This window comes from Lipophrys pholis, assembly GCF_963383615.2.
Source record: "Lipophrys pholis genome assembly, chromosome: 6".
Lineage (NCBI taxonomy): Eukaryota > Metazoa > Chordata > Actinopteri > Blenniiformes > Blenniidae > Lipophrys > Lipophrys pholis.
The window spans coordinates 1,683,079-1,709,728 of NC_137629.1; the positions used below are offsets into that span (position 1 = coordinate 1,683,079).

Consider the following 26,650-nt stretch of genomic DNA (forward strand, 5'->3'; position numbering starts at 1 on the left):
TGATGATGGTGGTGGTGGTGATGATGGAAGGATGGGTGGGTGGATGGATGGATGGATGGATGGATGAGTGGATGGATGGATGGATGGATCGATGGGTGGATGGGTGGATGGATGGATGGATGGATGGGGATGATGATGATGATGATGATGGTGGTGGTGGTGGTGATGATGGATGGGTGGGTGGATGGATGGATGGGTGGATGGGTGGATGGATGGATGTAGGATGATGATGATGATGATGATGATGATGATGATGATGATGATGATGATGATGATGATGATGATGATGATGATGGTGGTGGTGGTGGTGATGATGGAAGGATGGGTGGGTGGGTGGATGGATGGATGGATGGATGGATGGATGGATGAGTGGATGGATGGATGGATGGATGGATGGATGGATGGATGGATGGATGGATGGATGGATGGATGGATGAGTGGATGGATGGATGGATGGATGGATGGATGGATGGATGGATGGATGAGATCAGGAGTACGTAATATTCTCATTTGTCAAACTAGTTTCAAACTGGTATAAAAAGTAACCTTGATAGAAATTAAATCCACTTTTATTCATTCAGTTTACAAAAGAAGATTCCCTGACAGCAGAAAGACTTTTCCATAGAGTTCACCCTCTGCTGAACATTTAACAGCTCACATTGATATTCAGGTCCACAACAGCTTCCTGGATGGAGGAAATCCATCCATCTAATGTTTATTCCAAAGTCTCTGAAAATTGTATTTTATCTTCTTTACATTTGCCTCAAATATCTTTAAAGTGAAAGAACTGTATCTTTTACATAATACATTTATATAATATCCAGTCTGAGTAACAAAAACAAACCAACCTTAATGTGGCTCATTTTATTTGCATTAGTTCAACGTTGCACCTCATGTATTTGGTGCGTCTGCAATAGTTTTGTAGTTTTAAACGTTATGATGGTACAGTGAGAAGCAATACTCTTGAACAATAAAACTACAATCTCAGCTGTTCTCCACTGTGTTTATTCACCAACTCCTATACTAACGTTTCTAATTCCACATTAAGAGGCTCCCAAAGTTTGACTCGAACCATATCTGGTGAAAATGAATGAAAATATCGCAGAATCAGTCTTTTTTTTTAAGGAAAGACAGCAGGAGGAAATATTCAGTAAAAGTGAGACTAGTGACAATCGTTTATTAAAAACTAAACTGAAAATGAACTTTAAAACAAAAGAGATGAGAAAGTGTATTTTTCACTTTAAGAGAATTTCAAGAATAATAGTTAAATTCAAGTGGACCATGTGGAAATTCTTTTTAACAGTAAAGTCAGTTTGATCTTATTTCATTACTAAAAATATGAGTTTGTGTTTTTTTTGGTGCATTTCTTGTTTTTAAGTTGAATAAACACTCAGTTCTCTACCTAGAATATTAAACCTATTACAAGTACTGTATTTGTCATAATCAAACACTTAAAACACTTTCAGAGCATCTTAAAGAAAGATTAATCATTTGTAACTCAAAAATGAAAAAACAAATCAGTGAAATATTAAAGCAATTAAAGAATAAAATAATCGTTTGGATGGATTTAGAATCTATAAGTAGAATAAAATGTCAGATGTGAGCGTCTGGTTTGATCGTCGGCTGAAGTCACTTTTTACTGAACAAAACTGAAACAAAAATTCGTTTGGATTAATTTAACTTAGTTTTCCTTCCAGAAGTGAATCATTGTGCAGCTTCGTCTCTCTGAACCTTTTGGTCTTTCCTGGCCGCCGTGCTAACAGGAGGCCTCTGTGTTCCTCACCTTGGACCTTTCAGCAGCCACGGGGCAGACGGATGATACCTGAGGTGCGGCCTGGCGGAGCGACATGATTGGCCGAGGAGCGGTCAGGTGGGCTCCCCCCCCCGCTCTCCTCATACAGTCGGATGTTGTCCGGCCCGCGGGGCTCGCGGCCCCCCGGCCACCGCAGACAGAACCGCTCCTGTTCAGAAAGCTCTGATCACTGATGGACGTCGTTATTCAGACTCTTCTCCTCCCTTTGACAGATAAACATCAACACTTTGAACTGCTTCGTGTCCCGGCTGCTGCGCTGGACTCTGTCCAAGTACTACTACTACTACTACTACTACTACTGCCTCATGCGGCCTGCAGGTACCGGCGGCGGCGCTCAGACTCCTAAGGAGCTTAAGTCCTCTAAGAATGTCTGCTGCAGATTTACTCCGCCTGACCTCGGCGGTCATCGGCAGAGTCAACCTCGGCTTACAGGAAGTGATCAGGACACAAATACTCATTCAGGTTTTATGGAAACCTGAATGAGATCCGTCGAGCTTGTCTGAGGTGAAGTTGTCCTTTGTAACGCTGAATCCTGCGACGAGCCTCTGAAGGTTTGAGACGAGTCGTTTGGGGAAGTGACATGAACTTACTCACATTGTAGTCGAGTCAAATGTCAGCTGCAGTTTCACTTCTGCAGGAAGTTCAACTTCTTCAGTCGAAATCTGAAGTGGATTCAAACCAAGCTGCTCACAAACAAAACCCAGGAAGACGTCACAGTTTAAAAAACAGCTTTAATTATTCCAAAGAGGCGGTTTCATACAATATGAATGAAATATGGAAGCACACAGGGGGGTGAGTGAAGCAGGCAGTGTCGTGGAACATGGCAGCTCCCGTAAGAACACTTGGGTTCGTCTCTAACGCTTCACAACACACAGCCACAGTTCATGCTCAAAAATATTATTATTATTATCACAGCTCCAAAAATAGAACTATCTTCCTTCTCACAATGCTCACCGACATTATGAAGAAATACTCTCTTTAAATAGAATCAAATACATGTCATGTGTAAACACCATATAGTTCAGTTCAAAACATTCAATATATTATTTATTTCACCTGTGAAAAAGTACCTCAGTATGTTCCCAAATCAAAAAACAGAGGAGCTCTGCTCGGAGTCCTTTAAAGGGACCCGTTATGATTCTAGTTTATTTATCTTCTCCTGATGTCAGAGCTTCACATCGAGAAGTGAAAAGTATTTGTGGGATGAGCAGCAGAGTTTGGCTGTTTGGCAGCTGCAGACCACCACCATGTGCACGTACTCACCTCAGCTGCTCATCCCACAAATGCATGAGAAATCGTCGGCTTTAAAAGGTGAATGAAGCCCCGTTGTGACAGAGAAACACACTTCGTGTTCATATTTCACTATAAAGCATGGAAGTAACATAACAGGTCCCTTTGATTAACCCTGAACTCCTCCAATCAGACGCTGGGAAAATGACCAACCGTCAACGGGTCCAGGACTCGCCGCCGCCAGCGGGTCGGAACAGTTTCAGATTAAATTAATCTCAGGAGGAGAGTGAAAGCTTTGGCTCGGCTTCAAACACGGAAACTCTACGAAGGATCGCCTCAGTTCATTTTGTTTACACACCGGAGAGACACACAGAAAAGGCCTTTAGTAGTGAACATATTGCTTCCACCATCCCAGGATGTAAACATTGGAGCGTTCCTGGAGTCGGAGGACAAACGAGAACATATTAAACACGATACGGTCCTTCAGTGCAAACATTCCCCAGACACAGAGATTAAATAGAATTTGTCAAACTGCTCGTGGCTCTACGATCACCCTCTCCTCTCCAACAGTTTCCTACATTTTAGAGGAATTAATAGAAACACATCATGTGGTTTGTTAAATGGACCAAAAAGCAGATCAGATTGTTCGATTTTCCTCAGAAACAAACAACCAGATTGATTTTCTTTACAGATTCAGATGGGAATTAATTTCTGTTAAAACTCCTTAAAGCTGATGAACACAGCTGCAGATGAAAAGTTGTGAAGTTGGAGTCGGTTAGTAAATGATTTAACCAGCTAAACCTTTGAAACGGAGCAGCGCTGCAGACACTGGGATTCTTTATCTTCCACCGTTCAGACCAGCGTCTGCTCACCTGCTTCACACACCAGCGTGTGATTGAAAGTCTCATTATCATGAAATAAAACTGTGAGCCAATCAGATGTCAGGCACCGCAAATGTAAACTTGGCGTTTAATTAGGAGTTAAAATTGTGAAGGAAAGCAGAAGGTGGTTGTGTGGTTTCATGAGGTGTTGAAACGCTGGCTGCTCCCCCCGGGGGCTCCAGGGCTGCTGGAGGTTCTGTTGTCTCCACTGGGCGGAGCAGCCATGGAAACCTGGGAGTTTGTGTCGGATCACAGCTGACAGTTAAAAATAAACTTGTTTTCTTGAGAGCAGCAGAAAGACGAGCGATCGGCTGATCTAATGATTTGGCTGCTGAGCGAACTGAGAAACTTCTTCTGGTCCCAGTGCTGCTCATACATGAAGTGCCTGTGTGCGGTCACACTCTCTCTCTCTCACACTCTCTCTCTCTCACACACTCTCTCTCTCTCTCACACTATCACACACGCACACACACACAGTCTCGCGCACACACACACACACACACACACACACACACACACACACACACACACACACACACACACACACACACACACACACACACACACACACACACACACACACACACACACACACACACACACACACACACACACACACACACACACACACACACACAGTCTCATCCTGAACTCACACTTCCTGCCTCCTCCCCTGCAGTAGAGCGAGGGACTCGGAGCTCCAGGCTCCTGATAAGCGCCTGCGTTGCCGCAGACTTTACACACTCGGCTCGGCGCTCGCCGACCTTCAGGCCTCGAGGTCGCTCCGTCATGAGCGGTTCGTCGTTCTACGGCGGTGGCCGGCGCCGCTCAGTCAATTCGGTTCCCGCAGATGGTGAAGCGGTCGATCTCCAGAAGATCTTTTTTGGGAGTCCGGTGCTCGATGTCGGGGTCGTTCTTGGCCTCCTCTTCCTCCTCCGGTGACGGTGCAGGAGGTTCAGGCTCAGGTGGAGGAGGACGACCGGCTGCTTCGGCTGCGGGGGGGTCGGCGAGGGGCAGAGGGAAGAGGTCGGCCCGGGGGGCCGGCTGGGTGGTGACCGAGGAAGGAGGCTGGCTGCAGGCTGCAGGAAGAACTTTCTCTACTTGGGATTCACCTGAGAGAAGCAAGAGAAACAAAAACAACCTGGTTGGTTTTCTCTCAGTCGTTCATGTCGGAGTGTGAATCTGTAAGGAAACATTAAGGCTTTTCTTTGTTATTCATTTGTCTCAATAAAAACAGGTTTTTCCTTAAATCCATGTCAAATAAAGAGAAAAGTCAAATTTTCTACAGGACAGTGGTCTCTGTGTACTCAGGGGGTGTTCAGGTTTAGATTCAGATTCAGGTCCAGGTCCAGGTCCAGAGTTTGAGGCTGGCCAGACTAACAACTTGAAGATTGGCTAAAGCTTTTGATAATCATCCCATCTAGAAAACATACAGGACTGTTTGCTTGTACAGGCTGGAGCAATAAAAAGCTGATTATCCATCATATAATAGCAGCAGGACGGAGTTTCATCAGCTGCAAATTAAATTCTGCTTTACAACAAACCTCCAGTGTTAACGAAGAAGCAGCTCTGCACTCAGTCCTTCAACGTGTGTTGAACTTCCTGCAAAAACCGCCTGCAAGTTGCTTCGAGGCTGTTTAGAAGGCGCTCATACCAAACACTGAATTCTGTTTTATTAAGTGACCAAAAATAAACTTTTCAGACAGGCTGCAACTCTGCAGTGAAGATATTCTATTATTGGTCTAATCTTTTACTTTCAGCAACACTCAACCTAAACTTTCCCCCAATGTGGGAAAAACAACCATTTCATTAGGCGAGTCCGGCTAATTCTGAGAGGGAGCTGCAGCGGCTCCGTCCTCAGACCATCAGACCAACTGTGTCAGGCTGCATGAGGCTTTGGAAAGTTCTGGACACACACCGAGATACAACACAGCAGCGCAGCACGTCCCGTCACAATCCACCGCATTATGTGAAGAGAACACAGTGAACAAGCTTCTGCGCCGGAGTCACACTACGGAAATGAAGCAAACAGAATAATTCATATCAGAGAGAAGTGGATATTGAGGAGTGTGTCCACAGAGACGGCCCCGCGCTGGTCTGATACAACAAACCACCGCACGCACGCACGCACGCACGCACGCACGCACGCACGCACGCACGCACGCACGCACGCACGCACGCACGCACGCACGCACGCACGCACGCACGCACGCACAAGGAATTCAAAGTTCAGTCCCGACTAAATAATTGAGAGCTGAATCAGCTCAGCATGTGTGATGAGGCTCACCTGTCAGCGCTGCACACCTTCTTCTCCTTGAGATCGTGGATCAGACGGATAAAACAAGAATACTTGTGTCTTTAGAGGCTACAATAGGAACGACACACACAGATCCAAACACGTGTTCACAGCTGAAGAGCTCCTCAGTTTTTACTTTGTTTTTTCAAGCTGAACTCAAGAAAGAAGAGAAAGATCTAATCTCCAATGGTTGAAGCAGTTTTTGAAATGGAGCATCTTCACCACTTTACACTGCTGAAATGTTGATTAACAAACTGAATGTTTTTCTTCTATAAAAGGTGAACGAAGCAGGAAACCAGTGAGTGATGGACGTCACATCACCTGAAGTCTTTCAGAATGAGCTGAATGAAGCAGCAGTGACAGTTTGATCTGTTTCTATGATCCAGAGGGTCTGACAGCTGATAATCCCAGAAAAGTGGTTGTATTGGTCTTACTTCATGTCCTCTCCCACAACTGCCCAGGGTTTCACTCCGGGTTCCTTTTTTACTAATTGTTTTCATGTTTCATTCCAGATAATGAATCAGCAATAATTGGTGATTAATAAATATAACAATCATGTTAGTCACCTGGTTAAAAACCCGGCTCCTGCCTTCGGGGCAGTGGGATTAGAGGAGAGGACGATGCTTCGCCTGCTGTGAGAAAATAAAGACACTTTCTGGGATGTCGATCAGAAACGACTTCAAACTCATTGATTTTCCTTCCGATGTTTGTCGGTTTGTGTACCAGCGTTCGGCCTCACCGTAATGTCCCGGCCTCACCGTAATGTCCCGGCCTCACCGTAATTCCCCGGCCTCACCGTAATGTCCCGGCCTCACCGTAATTTCCCGGCCTCACCGTAATGTCCCGGCCTCACCGTAATTTCCCGGCCTCACCGTAATGTCACGGCCTCACCGTAATGTCCCGGCCTCACCGTAATGTCCCGGCCTCACCGTAATGTCCCGGCCTCACCGTAATGTCCCGGCCTCACCGTAATGTCCCGGCCTCACCGTAATGTCACGGTCTCACCGTAATGTCCCGGCCTCTCAGTTTTACCTCATCATGAAACAAAGGCTGGAGGAAAAAAATAAAAGAACTAAAAGTAGATTAAACTCAAGGAACGTGACAAGCTAAGTGAGGGTGCACCGACGACAAAACTACGAACCTGGACCACCCGTCCACAAAACTACAAACCTGGACCACCAGTCCACAAAACTACGAACCTGGACCACCCGTCCACAAAACTACAAACCTGGACCACCAGTCCACAAAACTACGAACCTGGACCACCCGTCCACAAAACTACGAACCTGGACCACCCGTCCACAAAACTACGAACCTGGACCACCCGTCCACAAAACTACGAACCTGGACGACCCGTCCACAAAACTACGAACCTGGACCACCCGTCCACAAAACTACGAACCTGGACCACCCGTCCACAAAACTACGAACCTGGACGACCCGTCCACAAAACTACGAACCTGGACCACCCGTCCACAAAACTACGAACCTGGACCACCCGTCCACAAAACTACGAACCTGGACCACCCGTCCACAAAACTACGAACCTGGACCACCCGTCCACAAAACTACGAACCTGGACCACCCGTCCACCACTAATTATTTCGGCATTATTGAGTTGAAGGATTATTAAGTATATTTGACAAAAAAAAACATAGTCTAGGGTATTAAGGTGGACAATATGTGTATTTTTAACGTCTCTGATGTGACAGAGGACTTGTTGGAGCAAAATAATTTATGGTCTTAAGAAGTAAAAGAAATAGAATCAATGTTTGTTTTATAATCATTTCCCCATATTTCTACAGCATAACTCAGATATGGACGAATGAGGGAGTTCTATAAATAGTTGAGTGAATTTTGATCCAATACTGATCTGATTTTACACTCTGACATTATTTTTTGTTAATTTTAACTTCATCATATTTATATGCGGCTTCCAACTGAACTTGTCATCAAAAATAATTCCTAAAATGTATTTACATGCACTTGTTCTCTTTGTTTACCATTAAGAGATGGTAAACAAGGAGAAACAAAGCCATATGATGCTATACTAAATATATATGGACATATACTAGATGTATGAACAATATATGAAATATCAATTAGAAATAACAACATGTAAAAGTACATTGTACAGGATTTATTTTCTGAAATAAATTCTGAACTCTCATCAGCGGACGAGTCGTCCCGGGTTGCAGTTTTGTGGGCGAGTGGCCAGGCTGCGACTGCAGTTGGGTGTTGTTCCTGCAGAGCGGCGGTGAGTTCAGGACTTCAGGCTGGAAGATGACAGGAACTACCAGCTGATCTACAGCTGCTGAAATCACATCTGTCTTTATTAACATCCAGACAAACTCACTTCACGTTCGCTTTTCATTCAGCTTCGTTTATTTACACCCTCTGTGGAGCACCAATGCCATTTATTTATTTATTCCATTATTAATTAACCTGAAGATGGTTTTCTATATAAAACATTTCTTGTTTTCACGGCCTGCAGTTTTCTGCAACTGATTTATTAACCAAAGAGTTTGTGATCAATTCCTTGTTGCTTGGTTGTTCTCAGCCTTCAGGGATTTACACTACCAAAGACTTAGGAGAGCCATTATAAGAGCGGCGTGCTGTGTAACGTCTCCAGTGGAGATATGTGAGCTTTAATAAAAGTTAACCACCATATGGCCTGAAATGACTGCTCATTACACGTTTCTGCCCTCTGGACTGAAACTGTGAATGCAGATGGCAGATCTTCCTGTGAAGCCAGTGCAGACCCTCGAAAAGACGTGCAGATGAATCCAGTGGAACAGCAGGTGAAGCTTCACTGACGTAAACATAGTATTTGAGGTCGATGGTTCAAATCCCAAGAGCAGACGGTTTGCTCATTAGCACTCCGGAGGACCTCGGCTCTCAGGGAGACATAATCTCTGGATGACACGATGCACCACCAGGATCTTTGTCACTTTAATGCTCCGAGCTCGGCTCGGCCCGGCTCAGCCCGGCCCGGCCCAGCTCAGCTTGGCTCGGCTCGGCCCGGCTCACAGGAGAGCGAACGTTGGAGGATTTGGCTGCAGATGACAGGGAGGTTCTGCCACCTTCTAATCTGTGACTGATGCTGTGTCACTGCAGGTGGAGGTGACACTTTGTCAAGACATAAGCATGAATGTTAATGAGGGAATTCATGTGTAAATGTCTGAGTGCCGTGGATCAGAGCTCCGTCCTGTTTCTCTTCTCGCTGTAGATCATCTGTCAACATTTGTTACGACACCGATTGTCTTCAGGTGGAGAAACACAAACCAGAAGTGACACGACAGGCCCAGATTCCTGAATCAGGTATCATTAGAGACTCGTGAACAATGAAAAGGTCACTGCTTGGACTCCTCCGGTTTGAACCTGTCAGCCAAGACCCCGTTTACACCACAACGCTCCACCTGAAAACATCGTTTCTTCCTTTCAGAAACGTTTATACAGCAATGTTTTTAAAATGATGTCCGTTTCCATGACAACAGCAGCAACACTGAAAGCAATGTAGTGACCATGTCAGGCCACTAGTTGGTGCTGTTGGTTGTTTTAGGACTGAAAGCACACACACACACACACACACACACACACACACACACACACACACACACACACACACACACACACACACACACACACACACACACACACACACACACACACACACTCTACTGAGCATGTGCAGAACTCCTATTAAATATGGCCGTGGTAAGCCGGATTAGTAGCAGCATTTCCATTGTCCACACGGAGATGGAGCCCGAGCGCTCTGAGAAAGTTGCAGAGTCGAGACGGAGCGTTTTGAAAAAGTTGTGTTTTCAGTGGCTCTGAGCGCCGCTGTCATGCAAACAGAATCAATAAACGCAATCAAAGTTTTGCATTTGCGCTTGAAAACATGGTTGTGTAAATTGGGCCTAGTTGTCTGCAAGATAAACTAAAGTGTGTTAATGTTAAAACAAACATGACTGTTGTCTTCGGTTGGGTCAATCTGGAGTTTGGCTTTAAAGCCTCAACCAGCAGCACTGAACAGCAAGTAAATAACTTCTGTCCACTCAAACTGTGGTGCAGAGTTTCCCCTTTCCTTTCAGACGTCACTGTTTCATGAGACCCACTGTGATCAAGTGCGCCGAGACGAGAGCGAGCAGCATGTGAGTAAGACGCAGCCGCGGCGCAACAGGCAACATTATTCATCAGCGAGATTAAATCCCAGGGTGTCTCATTTACCAGATATCTATTCCCGTCTCTCTCAAGTCTCAATGCTTTTGATATCTCACAAGTAAAATATAACCTCAAACATTCAAGAAGTTTTCTGATTCCCAGCACCAGTTTCAGTATAAATATAAAAGTACCATACACACAGTGATTGACTGAACAGTAGCAACAGAGATGGAGAGGATTTTGTTGTATCTCTGCTGTATTTAGATTAAAAATCACACGTGTTCATGTAAACTCACAGTATTTCTTCACACGGAGGAAGCACAAAGAGGTTCGATGTTGGTAGTGATGCATGTTATAGAGTAACGCCGCTTTTCTTGTACAAACATAACATGATAAACTGATCCAGCAAAAATTATAGGATGAATCTAAATAAAAAAAAAAGTACAATTCTCATTTGTAGCTTCAGTGTTAAAGGTTTTGACAGAAAGAGAGCTTCTCGTTTTTACATTATGCATTATTATTCAGACCGCTGATTGTGGTCAGCTGTGCCTTATTATCTCCCCACTCATTGTGTGCGGTGTCTTCATGTCCAGTCGGACTCTGTGACCCTGAACACATCCCAGTCCGTTTCTCCTCGTCAGTCCCTCATAAGTTAAGGCTGCTCCCGCTCGCCTGGGACTTTCACATTAATACTTTAGTATGAGCTTTTTAAGAAGTGTCTTGTTTTTGTTTTGGGGATATTGTGATATACTCTCTAAAAAAGATCGATTAATTATATTTCATTAGTCTGAATCTTGGATCTGCCAACACCCCCATTGAAGAACCCTGTTAGACGTGCACATTGTAATTAGTGAAAGTCACAGGGTTATCAGGCAGCGATGATGGTATAATTACACAAAGTGATTAGAAACACAAGCCTTTAAAAGTAGGTCAACCCTCCTTCCTTCCAATCACTCTGTATGATCATATTTAGTTGGAGTCGAGGTCTTTGGGGACAATTTCTCCATTTTTCAAGTGAAGTAAGTAACAACGTGATTATTCAGCATTTTAGTGTGACATGTTTTTTTCTTTATTCAGACAGTAAATGTCACTGCAAATAATCTGAAATGAGGCTGTGAAGCTCCTGATTGATGAAGCATTAGTTGCTTGAACCAAGTAACTGTTTAGGAATTAATATCTGCGATACAATAATACGTCTGGTAAATATTCTTAGAGTCATCCTGGATCACTCCATGTTTTGAGGTAAAGTGGTGTTTGGTATGCGTCAGTCTTTCCAGCTATTGTTTCTGAATGTTAGCCTGCTTGAAAAGACGTATTGATCACATATAAAACTGGTTAACTGGCTCCTGGCGGCGTTTCTACCTGAAGGCGTGGGACTTCTGGCCTGGTCGGCTTTGTTGGGGCTCTTGCTGGAGGAGGAAGCAGCGGACGGCTTCTCGAACAGTTTGTCCTCCATGTTGGCTCTTTTGACATAAACGCAGGACTTTCCCAGCAGCACAATGCTGTTCAGCACTTTCAGCGTCACCAGCCTACAGAGGAAGAAGGTGCAAATAAGTACATTTCTCTGGATAAACAAAAAGCATGAGCCATGAATAAGGTACAAGTTGTAACGACTCGGTGTGTAATCCATGATAAACCAATCAATCACAGATTAGAGATGTACCTCAAACATGGGAATTTTATGGAAAAGTAATTTCTTTTGTCATTTCTACTGTAATGCAAATGTATTAAAAGTCTTCAGAATTGTGGCCACTTAAATAAAAATCATAAAAAACACATATTATGAATGATAAAACAGAAAAACAGCTTATAAAGTTTCTCTTTTTAGAAGCATCTGTATTTAGACATTTTCTCCTCATGGCTTCTTTGAGTTTCTTGGTTAAAGCGAAGTGAATCCCTCTTTCTGTTGAACGCCGGCCCGTTTCATTATCACAATGCCATCCTGAGCTGGACCACCGCTTTAATGAATCTCCTCCAGCGTCTGGTTTCCGTCGCCACATCCCTCCACCGACACCCGGATGTGGATGCACAGCATCCTTCTGTGTTTCTGGGCTTTGCTGTGAGGCCCGGACCGTGACACTGACGTGTGAGAGACGGACACATTTGGGTCTGTGGAGCAGCGCTCGCTGTGACGGGGTGTTTCGGACGCAGAGCGTGTCAGCGTAGCTGAATCTTTGCCAAGGCGCAACGGTCTGTCAGAGACGCGGCTATTTTTAGACCGCAGGAGAGGGGAGGCCAGAGATGGCACTGGAGATGACAACATTGTACTCTTCACCCCCGAGGGAAGCTCTTCAATGGTACGAGCCCGATGGGATCCGGCAAATGAGAATGAGCGAGGCTACCAGCGGCGCAGCACAGGGAGAACGTGAGGGCACAGTGCTAATGCTTATGTAACCGTGTTTCTCTGCAGCTGAATGCATGTTTATGACTGCTGTTGCATGTGTTACTGTGCTTTCATCAGCCTCCGCGGGCAAATCTGAACACGAATGTTCATGTGAGCATATCTCTGCATGTTTGATACTGTGGCTGGATGAAACAGCCGCACACATCATGAGACATTCTAGAATATAAAGATTTGACCTGTGAAATGAAAACATACTTGTCAGTACAATAAGGACAGCATGTGAGGCTTAGAAGCGCCCTGCGCTTGGACGCTGAGCTGAAAGCTTCTCTTAAATCACATGACAACCTCGGACTTACCCGAGATAAAAGAGGAGGACACATGTGTACGATAGTGCTCCTTGGACCTTCACCGAACTCAACAGCACTCGGATGAGCTGGTGAGAAAAATAAATAAATCAGGAAATAGAAAATAAATGTAGTAAATTCGAACTGAGCCTGATATTTCTGTTAGCAGAGTTTAATTCCTGAATAGCAGCAGCCTGTCTTACCAGAACCGCCAGCGGCAGAGGGATGAAGCCCATCCTCCGAGCCACTGAGTCACTGTAGTCGGTGTAGGCCTGCACAGTGACACACACCACACAAATGATTCCACTTGGAAAACCTGAATTGATTAGCTGTGTGGGCTCAATGGTGTTTATGCAAGTATAATGGCGAGGATGTGAAAATAGAGATAGTCACTCACGTTCTTTTGTCGGCTGCTGACGAGATCGAAGGCCAGGCTGGCTCGGTATTCACTGTACACCTGGAAGTCAGAGAGAAACACACTGCGGCACAAGAAAAGCTAAAACAGGAATCAATGAGGTTCCTGTGTGGTTCTCACATCTGCAGGGATGTCGTTGAACTTGGTGATGAAAGCGTGTTTGATGGCGTCGACAGCAATTTCAGAGATGACCACGATGAAGACATCAGGGAGCAGCACCAGCAGGTGGTCTGAGAGAAAACACATTTTTAATCACAGATATTATAGAAGTGGGTGAGATCGCTGGCTCCTATGTGAGAAACCAGAAGGGTTTAGTTCAGGGACAAATCCAGTTACTGATCAGACGGCCGACTTGTCGTCCGATCGGTAACAGTAAGTTTAAATTGTTATCACAGAAGCGTCTCCACTTCATCAGGAAACGTCCTTTTGAATGTTCTGCAGACGAAGTAACCATCTTCTGTTTGGCTTTTCTTGACTCCTTTGGATAAAACTAAAATCAAAAAATATCCAGAGTGCATCTTCTGCAGTGTTTATGATAATGAACTAGTGTTACTGTAATAAAACTAATTTTCCATGAAAAACCTCATGACAAACTATCAAGAAACCTTTTAAGCTTTATCAGACGCGTGGCTTCATTTCTACACTAATGCGATACAACATACATAACCTACCAAAGAAGCTTTTATTTATGTTACAGTCAATCTATTGAGAAAAATAATAACTGCAAAATTGAACATGTTTTACACAAAAACAACACATTTCTAATGATTGTATGGAATTTTGAAAGGTTTCTGTCCCTTTTCATGGTTTAACTTCAACAGTATTTGGCTCATCCACTCCATGCTAACCAGTCTGAAAGCCTCATGAAACTAAACCATTTTCATACCAAGACTTCTCGACCTTCACAAATCTATTTGTTTATTTATACTATAAGTAGTCTCATCTGAACAAATGTAACTCAGGTTTTTATGATGTTTATTGGACTGAGTCGATGAAATGAGGATTGCACCTGAGAACGTGTGAGTTATTACTCCTGCAGAGTCTGTGCGTCTTTCCCAGCAGATTGCTGTCGTTTTACTTGTCTTCGTGATTTCAGCCGACAAGCTTGGAGCTTGCAGGAGGAGTACTGTCACACAGAAACATCCTTCACTCTGAAGTTTGAAGGAAAACACTCCCAAAAGTGTCGTAGAGGGTCAGCCGGAGCAGCAGGAAAGACGCTGCTCAGCCGTTTGAATTCTCCTTGGTAAGCACTGACCCCAGTGCTGAGACGGTTTATTGTTTTTTACCCTGACACTTTATGCAAAATACACGGAGGAGGCATTCTTCTGGTTGGTACTGTGATAAACAGCAGCTCGAGGAGAACAGAGATGACTACCTGTGTTCCAGGAGAACTGCTCCATATTCCTGAGGCAGACGATGAGCAGGAGAACATAACTGGTGAAGCGCTCTTTGATATCTGTGGGATAAAATCAACCATTAGCTTCAACAGCCTTGTAGGTGTGGAGCACCACGTCTGAGAACATGTGAAAACCACATTGTCTTCGTTCAGGGCTCAGCAGAATGTTTTAAACAGGTGGAATACACCAGTCACTTCTATTTCACCGAGAGCTGCTATAACTGACAGTGTGCATACATTACAGCAGCACCTCGCCGCCAGGGAAGCTTTTACCACAATATTCCATCGCATAAACACCAATCTACTGTCATTTTACAGGACGCAGCTGTAAATGTTTGGCACAGCTTTATCAGCAGACTCCAGATAATGGCTTGAGAGGAACGGCTTGGTAAACAGGCAGCGACGAGCTGAGCTGTGAGTGAAACCACAGCTGATTAAGCCTCATTGTCTTCTCCTCTCATTTGATTACAATAACAGCGTCCGACACACAAACACTCCTGAGTGTCAAAGAAAATTCACAATGTATTTAGCAGATTACACTGTCTGTATTATTCCTTCAAAGCTAAGTAAACACGTTTATCAGATGCGTGGTTAGCACTCTCCCCTCACAGTGAGAAGGTTCGAGGTTGGCCTCGACTTTCTGTCAAACTTTGAATGTGTGTTGGTTTTCACCGGGTACTTTAACGTCCTCCTCCAGTTCAGAACGATGTATTTGATGCTTATTAGTCATTGATTTGTCTCTCTGACTGAACGCTGACCCCACAACACATGTTTGAATAAAACAGTGAAGAGGAAGGATGTATAAACAACAAAACTGGAGATAATCCATGTGCTTTATATTTAAACATTCTGTGTTGGCACACACCAGCTGTAAACAGTATTCCTCAATTATTTCTCACCAAAACAACCTAAACAACAGTGATTTGGTATTCGGTAACTTACCACTGTTGGACATTTGGAACAAGTTGTTCTTCTCAAATTTCTTGAACACACTCCCTTTAATCTCCACGAACTGTGTGAGGCAGAAAAACCAAAAAAATAAAGCAGTTAGCATATTTATGAAATGAAGACAAACTGTCATGTTGCAGCTGCAGCAGCAACGGTTCATCTGTTCATCACCAACATTGATTTCTGGGATTCAGCTGCATGCAAATAAAGTTTAATTCTGCCTGTGCTTGTATTTTGGTTTGTAGAGGAAATCAGTGTAGGCAGCTTTCATAACCGTGTGTGTGTGTGTGTGTGTGTGTGTGTGTGTGTGTGTGTGTGTGTGTGTGTGTGTGTGTGTGTGTATGTGCGTACTGACGTTGTTGGACATCATGATGGTGAGCAGTGACTTGTTGTGGGAGTTGAAGGCGACGTTCAGCGTGGAGGCTTGGACCATGATGAGGATTGAATGAAGGACTGAAGGAAAGACACTCAGGAAAATAACCCATAAAAAAACCATTAACAAGCTGTAAACTTTAATTCCATTAAGCAGAGAGACTGTCTGAACCATAACGACACCTGTGATGCTTCACAAATGCTCTGACTGAAATGAGCATTAACTCATTAATTCTGCTGAACTCATTTTAAACTCTGTTGTAGGAATAATATTTCTAAAAAAGAATAAAAACACTGCAACTTCATAAACCTCGTACTATTCGGGGCTTAACTCATCTTTAATTCACACAGTTCATCACTTCTCCTCCGGACTCATGAATAAATAAACCACACACAATAAGGAAATCTGTATTTGGTGGATTATTCCTTTGTGGTTTTGTCAGAAAGCAGACTATCCAACAGATTTCGTGATGAGAAGCACAACATAATGAAAATATATTCATGAAATAATTTGTGCCAAACAAATTTCCCGAGTTCTTGTGTATAATTCCTAGGTTTTTTTAGTCTTGAAGTCTTTGCTGTCGGTCTATAAAAACAATTAAAACCGATTTGGAGATTATCAGTGAAGCAGTGCAGCATTTAATTCATCCATCCATCTCCTCCCTCTTCTCCATGTCCGGGTGGTGGGGGTGTCAGTCTGAGCACCGTCACCCAGATCACATTCACCCATTAAGAACCTTCCTGCAGGTGGAGAGCCCACAGGAAGGTGGCGCTGGCGTGGGACATGAACCCTCTACCTTGAGATTGAGAGTCTCACGCTCTACCAGCTGAGCTGGCCGGGGATGCAGGATTTTATATGAGACCATATTGGTGAAGAATAAAACTGAAGCTCTAAAGACAAACGAGTTGTTTGGACTGACGATTTGAAAAGCCTGCAGTGAGGATACACACATAGAAGACAGCCATGAGGAAGTGAGGGATCACTCCTATACTGTCTCTCTTCCGCTCTTTGGGTTCTGTGGCTGTCCAGTACAGAGCGTCCAGGATGTCCTGACCGAAGGAGGAGAACAGGCGATCTGCAACCTGACACACAAACATCACTAATTAATTCAACATAAGAAATCTGTGAATTAATTCTCAACTACCAATTCTGTTCATTCATCTTGATGAACAATACAGTACATTTTCTTTCACTTGTGATGAGCAGTTATTGTTTCATTGACAAACTACACACATATATATGAATTTATATAATAGATAAAGATATGTATGCATGAAAACATGTAAATAAACAGGAGTTTTACAGACAGTGTGTAGATAGCGTCTTCTCTTTTGTTTAACATATCTAAAGCTTGTGAACTATATGAAGGATACGAGGTAAAAGTCCTCGGAGTCGGTATATTCTGAGGAGCCACACAGGGAGAACAGGCAAACCTCACACAGAAAGGTAATGGTGCTAACCACTGCGCCACAGTGCCACAGTAGGTTCGTGTGAGATCAGCAGTACCTCCAACATGTTGTAGATGATGTAGAGCTTGATGACCGACTGTCCTCTGATCAGGTGGTACATCATGGAGTAATCCACGTAGTGCATCATGGAGAAGCAGAGCAGCAGGATCAGGCCCTTCAGCATGTCACACACCTGCGCAGGCTGCAGCAGCCGTGACCCACTGACACCACACACACACACACACACAGAGACAGAGACAGAGACAGAGACAGACAGATCAACCCGACTGAATCAATCAGCAGATAATCATCTATGAGTAACTCAATGCAACGCTGCATGCTAACAAAAGACTGTCGATGCTTCACATGCACATGAGTGAAAAACTGACAAACACACACATCAACACCAGGAAAAGGTGTGAACATGGATGCATACAAACATTTTAAACACAGTTTTAAAAACTTCTTTCGGAGCAAAGAGGCCAAGAAGCAGTTCAGTGATGCAGCTGGAGTCACTGAGTGATCTCTGCTTTTCATCGCACACACGCTTCATTTCTGTTCAAAATGAGATAAACCACATGAGGTGGAGGCAGTGAGCAGTGATAACACACAAAGTACAATGTGGAATATTAAAGTTGGTATCTCCTCCTTCATATTGCAGTTATCTGATTCAGAAGATGCGTCTCCTTTTAATACGGCTCCCATTGTCCAGTGTTGTTCTGTTCAACCTGCTCATATCAGATTCAATCAGTGTTTCTCTCAACAACCAAACAAACCAGTAAAACAACAAGGCCTCCTTTGTGCTGGAGCATCTATCCTCATAATAATATGTCATATATCGTGCAGAAAAAAGATGCAGCATTTTGGACAGAAATGTTTCAGATGGTGTTGGATGAACAAATACGAGTTAAACCTTGTGGCCTCAGTTGCTACAGACTGCAGAAAGAGCAAAGCGTGTCCTCTGAGGGTATTAACATGTGTGTCAGACATGTGCAGCTTTCTTAATTATTAGCCGTGGCTTTGCAGTGGAAGCTTTGGGGCATGTTAAGAGGAAGGCTGACAAATCCATAGGAGCCGTTATTGAGCATTTACTATGACAGGGATGACCGGGAAAAGCTGCAGAGAGCTTAACTCAAACACCGTCTGCATATTCCTAATGTCAGCGGTTTGACTGTCCCACCCCTCTCAGCTCGTTACTGACCACAGAGCCCAGCTCCATGGATTCACAAAGAGGATTTTCACAGAGTAAAGCACCACGGAGCAGCCGCTTCAATCCTTTCTGGGAGTGTGGGGATCCCTGGTTTGAATCCCGACGCCTGGAAGAAGGAAGCAGCTGAATAGGAGTGTCTGACGAGGGAAGCTGAACTGTGGATTCATGGTTTTCTGACCATCGATCTACAAATATAACGATCGATTTTCACTAAATCACCACAAACCAAACTGACCAACACTCAACCAACCAGTCCACACAACACAAGACAGCTGACTTCAACTACTACCTTCATCACTTTCATCAGCTTCATCACCTTCACTGGTGGGAGATTTAAAAGAAAGAAAGCTCATATATCACATGGTGGGGCGAGAAGAGGAGCAAATCTGAATTATGTTGGGAGCCGACTCGAGGCGGACGGAGGAAAAACAGCCGAGTCTGGAAGGATGTGTAAATCAGTTTAATCAAGTGTCTCCTGAATGGCTGTGCAGCCGAGCAGCAGATGAACATCTGGACCTTTTCTTCACTGCATAAAAGACAATGATTGCCTCCAAAAGGGTAAAACTGTTTGACTTTATACAAATCACAGAGGTGAGTAATTTATTACAGTGTGTAGTCTGAGGAACGACCTGCAGTCATTAACATTTACTGTCCTCTCACACGCTGAGGAGATTCATGTTAAAATGTCTGGAGATCAGGAACAGGGTTCGAGTATTCAGGATCTTTGATGGACTTCTTTCTTGGGGCAACAGCGCCACCCAGTGGTGAAATCTAAACTATATGGCTTCTGAATAAAATGACTAAAGCATCATCAGTTTTAACAATTCCTGAATTTCAATATTCATTTTATAACTGATGTCAGACAGAAGTGTAGAGTATCAAGACACTGATGAGCTGAAATGACTCAAAATAAATAGTTTTTAATTTGCTTTATTTGCCAGTTGTTTATATACTAATTGAGACAAATCAATGTAATTCAACTTCAATGCCTTCCAACCAATATCCAATCACTCCTGTGGACTGTAACAAACAAGCAATAAACTCCATGGAAACCATAACGCACAGCAAAGTCTGTGGAATAATCTGTTGTTCCTGAAATGCATCAAATACAAAAACAGACTAAAATCATTTTTCCAGAGTTTGGAACAGAATGACACTAAACTTACTGTATAAATTTAAATAAACCAGAAAATAACAACATCTTCCTTCAATCAACATGGAGCCATTTCTGCATGAGGAGCGATTTCTAATACATTCTAAAGAGGAGTGTTGGTAAATATTTGCCCTGGTTCGGGTTTTTGTTGTTGTTCTTTTTTTAAGGCTCTCACACTGAGAATCCTCACACTGCATCTTATTCTGAACACTGTCTGGCTCCCTGGATACAAAACTGCTGCAGCCGGCTGGAAAAGCACGGCGCACAAAGCAGCTCTCGCTATCTCCACCCTACGAGCATTATCTCCATAACACACATGAATAATATGTGTGAGTGCAGTAAGCCATGTGCTGCATCCTAAGTAGCCGCCGCTGAGCTCACACTGTATCAGGCTGAAACACAGAACGACACACCCGGGGCCACAACACCAGCCAAGAGCTGAATTTATGATATAAAGCCTTGTTACAGAAGCGAACTGGTGAGTGAAAATAAACCAAAAAAAAACAGCCATTTTGCTTGTGTAGAGCATTTGAGGATATCGGAGCAGGGAAAGCGGGATAAGCAGGATTGTTTCCTTCTGGGGGGGGGGGGGGGGACTGAGCGTCCAGAGAGTCCTGGAGTCTGAGGTGCAGGAATGACCCGCTCACTGAATCTAAAGAAACTAAAGCACAACATGTGAGGACCTGACGGGGCAGTTTGGTTCACGAGACCGGGGCGAGATGAGGATGAAGGAGGGATGGTGAATGGATGCTGAAAGGGGGGTGGGGGGGGGGGGGGGGGGGGGGCAGTTCAGTGATGGTGATTCTAAAGGCCCGGGGAGGGGGGGGGGGGGCATACCTGCTTCTTCTGCAGTAGGGGCATGTTCGTGCCCTGCAGGGGGAGAACCAGACACAGTGTGAGGGTGGGGCTCTGATCTATATCTGTGCACACCGATCAGCCATAACATTACAACCACATGCCTGACATCGTGTTGTTTCTCATCTGTGGTCAAGAAACCAGTTTGCTGTGACTGAAGCAGGTAATCAAGCTGCAGCAACATGGATCACACTTTACTATCCAAGGCCAAAAAATCCCTGCGTTTCCTTCCTACTGCTTCTGATAGATGTGAACCTCGACAGACCACAAACACACTGCGGGAGCTGAAGTTTCCAAGACGTTTCCTCAAGCCATCACAATTTGTCAATCTTTATGTTGAGACATTTTTCTGCTTTTGAAATATCCACCCAGGACAAAATGTTCTCCTGCTGCGTAATAACAGGCGGTTGTAATGTTTTGGCTGATCGGCGTACGTTTACTGTCACAATGTGAGTTGAGAATTTCTAATAAGCTACACACAGTACCGTGACAGTTTTCATGGGAAAATAAACCAGTTGGTTAATTTATGATGAATTCAGAAAGTCAGACGATCGTCAGCGAACCTTCAGGAGGTGAAACACAGAAACCTTTAAAAATAATCTCTGGAAGATTCATCCAAGGACATCAACTATAAACAACAAGCACATCTGAGGCGTCGTATAAAACATACTGGTGCTCAGAATCACACGAGAAGAGAGAAGCTGATTCATACTAACCTCAGTAGTTTACTGAGGGAAGTCATAAGAACAGTGAAGACGGCTCAAAGTGCGCCACTGTTCAATATTAAAACACTTTAAGGACAATATGATCAGTATTTTCTCATTTCTGACAAACCATGCTCACATTTCAAACAAAATACAATTAAGAAGAGATTATTTGAATAATTGTGCTTTAAACTTTTCATACTTTACATGATGCATAAACGACCGTATCTTTTTCAATGACATGTTTATCCATCCATGTAGAACAATACAGAGGTGTTAGTGTTAAACATTTAACACTCAGGTGGTTCATGTTATTAATGCTGGTTGATGTAGTTTCCACACACAGGGATGATCAAACTATTAAAACTGCACAGCGCTGCCTTAAAGGTCCAGTATGTGATTCATTCATTCATTTAAACTTTAAAGGCTGAGCGAATAAAAACAAGTCCTCTGAATCCTGAATAAACTGAAACGAGCCGGACTCACTGCTGCCCCCTACTGGTCACTGGTAACATCACTTCATGTTGAGCAGAATTTTCTATGAAATGTTCATAGGTCAGGGATCGTTAAAGCTTTTGCTATACTGAACCTATTTTCAAACAAAAAACTATTTATTTGTGTGTGTGTGTGTGTGTGTGTGTGTGTGTGTGTGTGTGTGTGTGTGTGTTCTACCTGAAGCCGCAGCAGGGCAGTGTGAGGACTCTCAGCAGAGCCAGCAGCACCCGGAGGGGCAGCAGCGTGAAGACGTACAGGAAGGCGTCCACACACAGAAAGAAGCCGAAGAGCATCAACTGCAAAAGTCACGGAGCAAATAAAACCTCCAGGTCAGAATCAAACCGGCTGTAAACCTGCAGTCCATACATACTGTGACCGTCTCCCACAGCTGCCAACTCATTATCAACGCTATGATTCTTAGGAACGTGTCTCAGTCCTCCTAACGGGGAAAAACTCAACGTTATAACAACGCTGGACTGGTGGGAGGGTTCGTCTCTCATTGGTGGAGGTTCTGGGACTTTTCTTGGGGCCTCATCAGGTAGTTTCCAGCTTGCTATTTAACATAGAGCAGTCACTGAGAGCTCTTCTGTTTACACACATTCCTCCTGCCTCCAGCCAAAGAAACACAGTAAAACACACATTAAGGCACGTGGCTGCTGACAGAAGGTCGAGGCAGACCTGAGAAGAATGACTACAGACCTTCACACAGAGTATCAGGGACGGCCTCGGTACACTAAATTAAATTACAGTGAGGTGATGATCGTGTGTTGTACTGTGAAAATAAACATTCATAGAATGAAAAGCAATTTGGATGTTTGTTTGTTTTTTTAAAGGAAAGTAAACAAAAAGTATTACTGTTGCACTAAAGATGAATGCAAACTTTGTTACAGCACGCCCCCTGGAGGTTAACTGTGAGAACTACAAAAACACCCCAAAAAACTGACAAATGGTTAAAAGAAATGATTTATATTTCTGCATCTGCATGTAACTGAAGGTGCAGAAGTAATGTGTATTGATGAGGATTAATCGGATATTCATTATAAAATATAGTAATGAAATTAATAATAATAATGATAATAATAATAAAAATAACAATAATAATGAAAATAAAATATACTACTACTACTAATTCTATATACAGCACAGATAATTACAAATTGTTTTATATTGACCAAACTAATTAAGCTCCATGTTGAAAAACACGTTATTTATAGATGAGATTGAAAAGATGTTTTCATGTCTTTTATTAATAACCAGAAATGTCTTATTTCAAAGCTTGGCGATGAGAAATTGAGGAGTTAAATAATGACTGCTCGATTAGTGTAAAACTTCGTCCATGTTTTTCTGAGCTCATAGTGACTCAGGCTGTGTATTAAACTGATAAGATGAGGTGTGTGAGCTGCCGTGAGCGACAGCAGACAGATGGAGATAGCTGCGGAGGAAAAGGGCCGTTATCTACCTTCTCCAGCTCCTTGGGAATTCGCATGCATGTGTAAACTCTCTCCCTGCGCTCCGTGTACTTTGCCTCATTGTGTTCCAGGAAATAACCTCTGGTGAGCTCCGCACAAATGAAGCGAGTCAGCGACGGATCTGGAACAACACGAGAGCAACAGTTAGCACAAAGCCTTTGTCTGCAACGGTCGACACAATGGAAGTCCAGCATCTAAATGTTCACTGGATAAAGAGAGAGTTAAATGTTAAATGTTCTGAAAAATCAACACGCGAGTTCATCCTGATGAAAGACGAACATTTAAAGTACAATGAATAAAGTGAGTTAGGGTTCTACCTTGTAACACGGGAAGTGAAACATTCTGACAAAGTATTAGTGTTTGGAAAACAAAGGTCATATTAATCATCAGGTTCATTGTTTATTCTCAATCACTGATTATAAAGTATAGAAAATATTAACAAAAGAGAATAAAAGCATCCGGTCCTCAAACGGCTCACTTTATCTAGTTCACTCAAACGTTCACTTGACACTCTCAGGAGACTGAATTTACTTTTAAATAATCACAATTATGAGTCTGTTGATCAAAACTTGAACTAATTCACTTTATATTCCAGCTCTGTTGATGAAACATAATATAATACAGCACAAAGCTTTTTATCTCAACGTAACAATGAAAATCATTTCCCCGTAAACAGAGTAATGAAATAAGGTAAACAAAGTAACTCAGATTCTCTCGGTATGAACAAAAACTCTTCCCCATTGTCTCGGTCAGATTTGAGGGTGAATGTCCCCGTTATGGTTTCTGTTTTCAACTCGACTTCAGCCTCTGAGAATAAATCAAATCTCTGTCAGCTCATCGTGTTTCCGTCCGTCCCGACCTGCAGGACCATGGCGGCACAACTTGCAGCAGATTTGATGTAATAAGGTTTAATAAAACACCCAGGAGAAGAACGCACCAAGCAAAAATTAATTCTAAACAAAATAAATAAAAAACACAAGACGACACAATACTTCTACCTCCAAAGTCTAACTGAGCTGCAGAGGATAACACGTCGTACGTTACACTGTTCAGCTTTATTCAGCAGCGTCTGCATGATCGGAGACGTGACCTTTACCCAAACCACTATAGACAAATCCAGCGTTCAGTCTGAAACAAAAATACAGCGACGCACGAGGGCTCCAGAAACCACGTTACATGAATCAGTCAGATCCAAGAGATTAATGGAGTTAGGGTTGTATCATCCTGGATCTAATGCTCTGCCGCCTCGAAACAGGAAATATTAACACATGATCACATGCAGGTATCTGGAAATAGTTGTATAGTATATAAACAGTTGTATTTCTAAAAGCTTTGGTGGATGTTTGATACCGTTCCTTTAAACAGACGGTTCAATTAATCCTGTTATCTTCATGCAATTCATTCTTCCACCGTGACCCACCCTCAGCTATCAATCACCCTGAATCAATTGATCCTTCATTTCTGATCAGAATTCAACATCTGGAAAATACAAACTTTAAGAAAATACAAACATCTAGAAAATACAAACATTAAGAAAATACAAACATTAAGAAAATACAAACATTAAGAAATACCGTTCACCTGAAATGACCGATAGGATGATCAGGCTGAAGTGGCTTATCTATGCCCATCCTCTAAATTCTATGAATAACCTAGAACATGTACAACATACTAACAAAAACCCAAAACAACAAGACGAGTAGAGGACTGAGGTAAACCACCGACACCATCATGTCTGTGGACAAAGTAAAGAGGTGATGAGCAGCAATCGTGTACTGGACAAGAAGTTTGGGGAGAAAAATCCATGTAAGAAAAGGGAAATCATGTAAACTTCAAATATAAAAGCAAAGATTCAAACTTCTCTTTCTTCATGTTGTAACTGTGTTTTGATAGTTTTCATTCATGATGTGAGCATGTATTCTTTACACATGTGTGTGATTCTAAAAGACTTTAGATAAGAGCCACAGTTTAAAATGCAATAGGAATAATAACCCATAGTCATAAACCTACAAAGCCTGACTGTCTGTCTCTCAGTGTTTTTGCTCAACATTGTCCGGCGTGATCGCGGTCTTCATCAATACCAGCTGAGATCCACGCTGCTCTCCTCACCATCGGCTGAATGAAGCTGGATATTATGACACACAACATGTTTTAATAATCACAATCACAGCAGAACGTCTCCGCCGCTCAGTCTGGTTCTACAGCTTTCTTCCTGTTAGAAGGGAGTTTTCCTGTCCACCACCTGCTGCTGCTCATATGGAATACTTTTTATTTGATCTTTTCTGTAAACGTGCATTTAAACGACTGTGGTGTATAAATATAACAACATTAATGATGCTGACTTATTCATTTTATTTGTTATAAATAAATCTTATTTATGAGATTATTTATATTAATTATAAGATTGATTTTGGCTGTTTAACAACCTTTACAATGTGTAAACTACTCAATAAGCTATACTTCAGCTGGTAAAAGTATTGACGATAGTAGAACACCTGACGTTCGGGGGGGACCAGATTTAACAAGTGACAGAATTTACTGCAACACCAGTACATTCTGATTGATTAAATATCACCTGATTCCGATCTCAGATTGTTGGAAACACGGCCTGGACATTTCTGCATTGGTTGGACGGTGAAATAGAGGATCAGAAACAAGTTTTAAAGCTTAATTAGATCCGGTAATTCGGTAGTTTTGAGTTACTAACGAGCAGTTTATTATTAGCTAGTCAACCGAAGCAGCGCGGACTGTAAACAGGCTTTTCGATGCTTCTCACGAGGCGTCCGGATGAAGGAAACTTCCACCTGTGACAGGTGTTGAAAACATTAACACACACAGCCTGAAGCAACACATTCACGGGTTTATTATCGTTCGGTGAACGTGAGTTGACCGTCGATTACCTGTGGGCAGCTCGCGCTGCTCCCTCCGCACCGCGCGGATGTCGTAGAAGCCCAAAGTCTCCGGAAGCTCCGCGGTCAGAGTCACTTTCCCGGACCGGTGCAGCTCGTCCCACGGCCGCTTCAGCCTCCGTCTCAGCTCAGGTTCAGCTTCTTTCTCCTCTGACACCTCCGCCATGTTTCCTCCTGCCGCCGTGCCGCTACGTCATCACTAC

General features: G+C 43.3%; 1 protein-coding gene across 1 annotated transcript; it reads right to left on the reverse strand.

The window, feature by feature from the left end:
• Positions 1-2,527: 2,527 nt before the first annotated feature.
• tapt1a (transmembrane anterior posterior transformation 1a) lies at positions 2,528-26,650 on the reverse strand. Its single transcript, XM_080466300.1, has 14 exons — positions 26,439-26,650; positions 23,529-23,659; positions 22,247-22,365; positions 17,711-17,873; positions 17,151-17,286; positions 16,187-16,284; positions 15,826-15,895; positions 14,863-14,943; positions 13,608-13,717; positions 13,470-13,529; positions 13,276-13,344; positions 13,085-13,161; positions 11,747-11,913; positions 2,528-5,036 (listed from the first exon to the last, which is right to left on the reverse strand). Exons 1-14 carry the CDS (start codon positions 26,611-26,613, stop codon positions 4,753-4,755), a joined length of 1,740 nt encoding a protein of 579 aa, XP_080322426.1. The 5' UTR covers positions 26,614-26,650; the 3' UTR covers positions 2,528-4,752.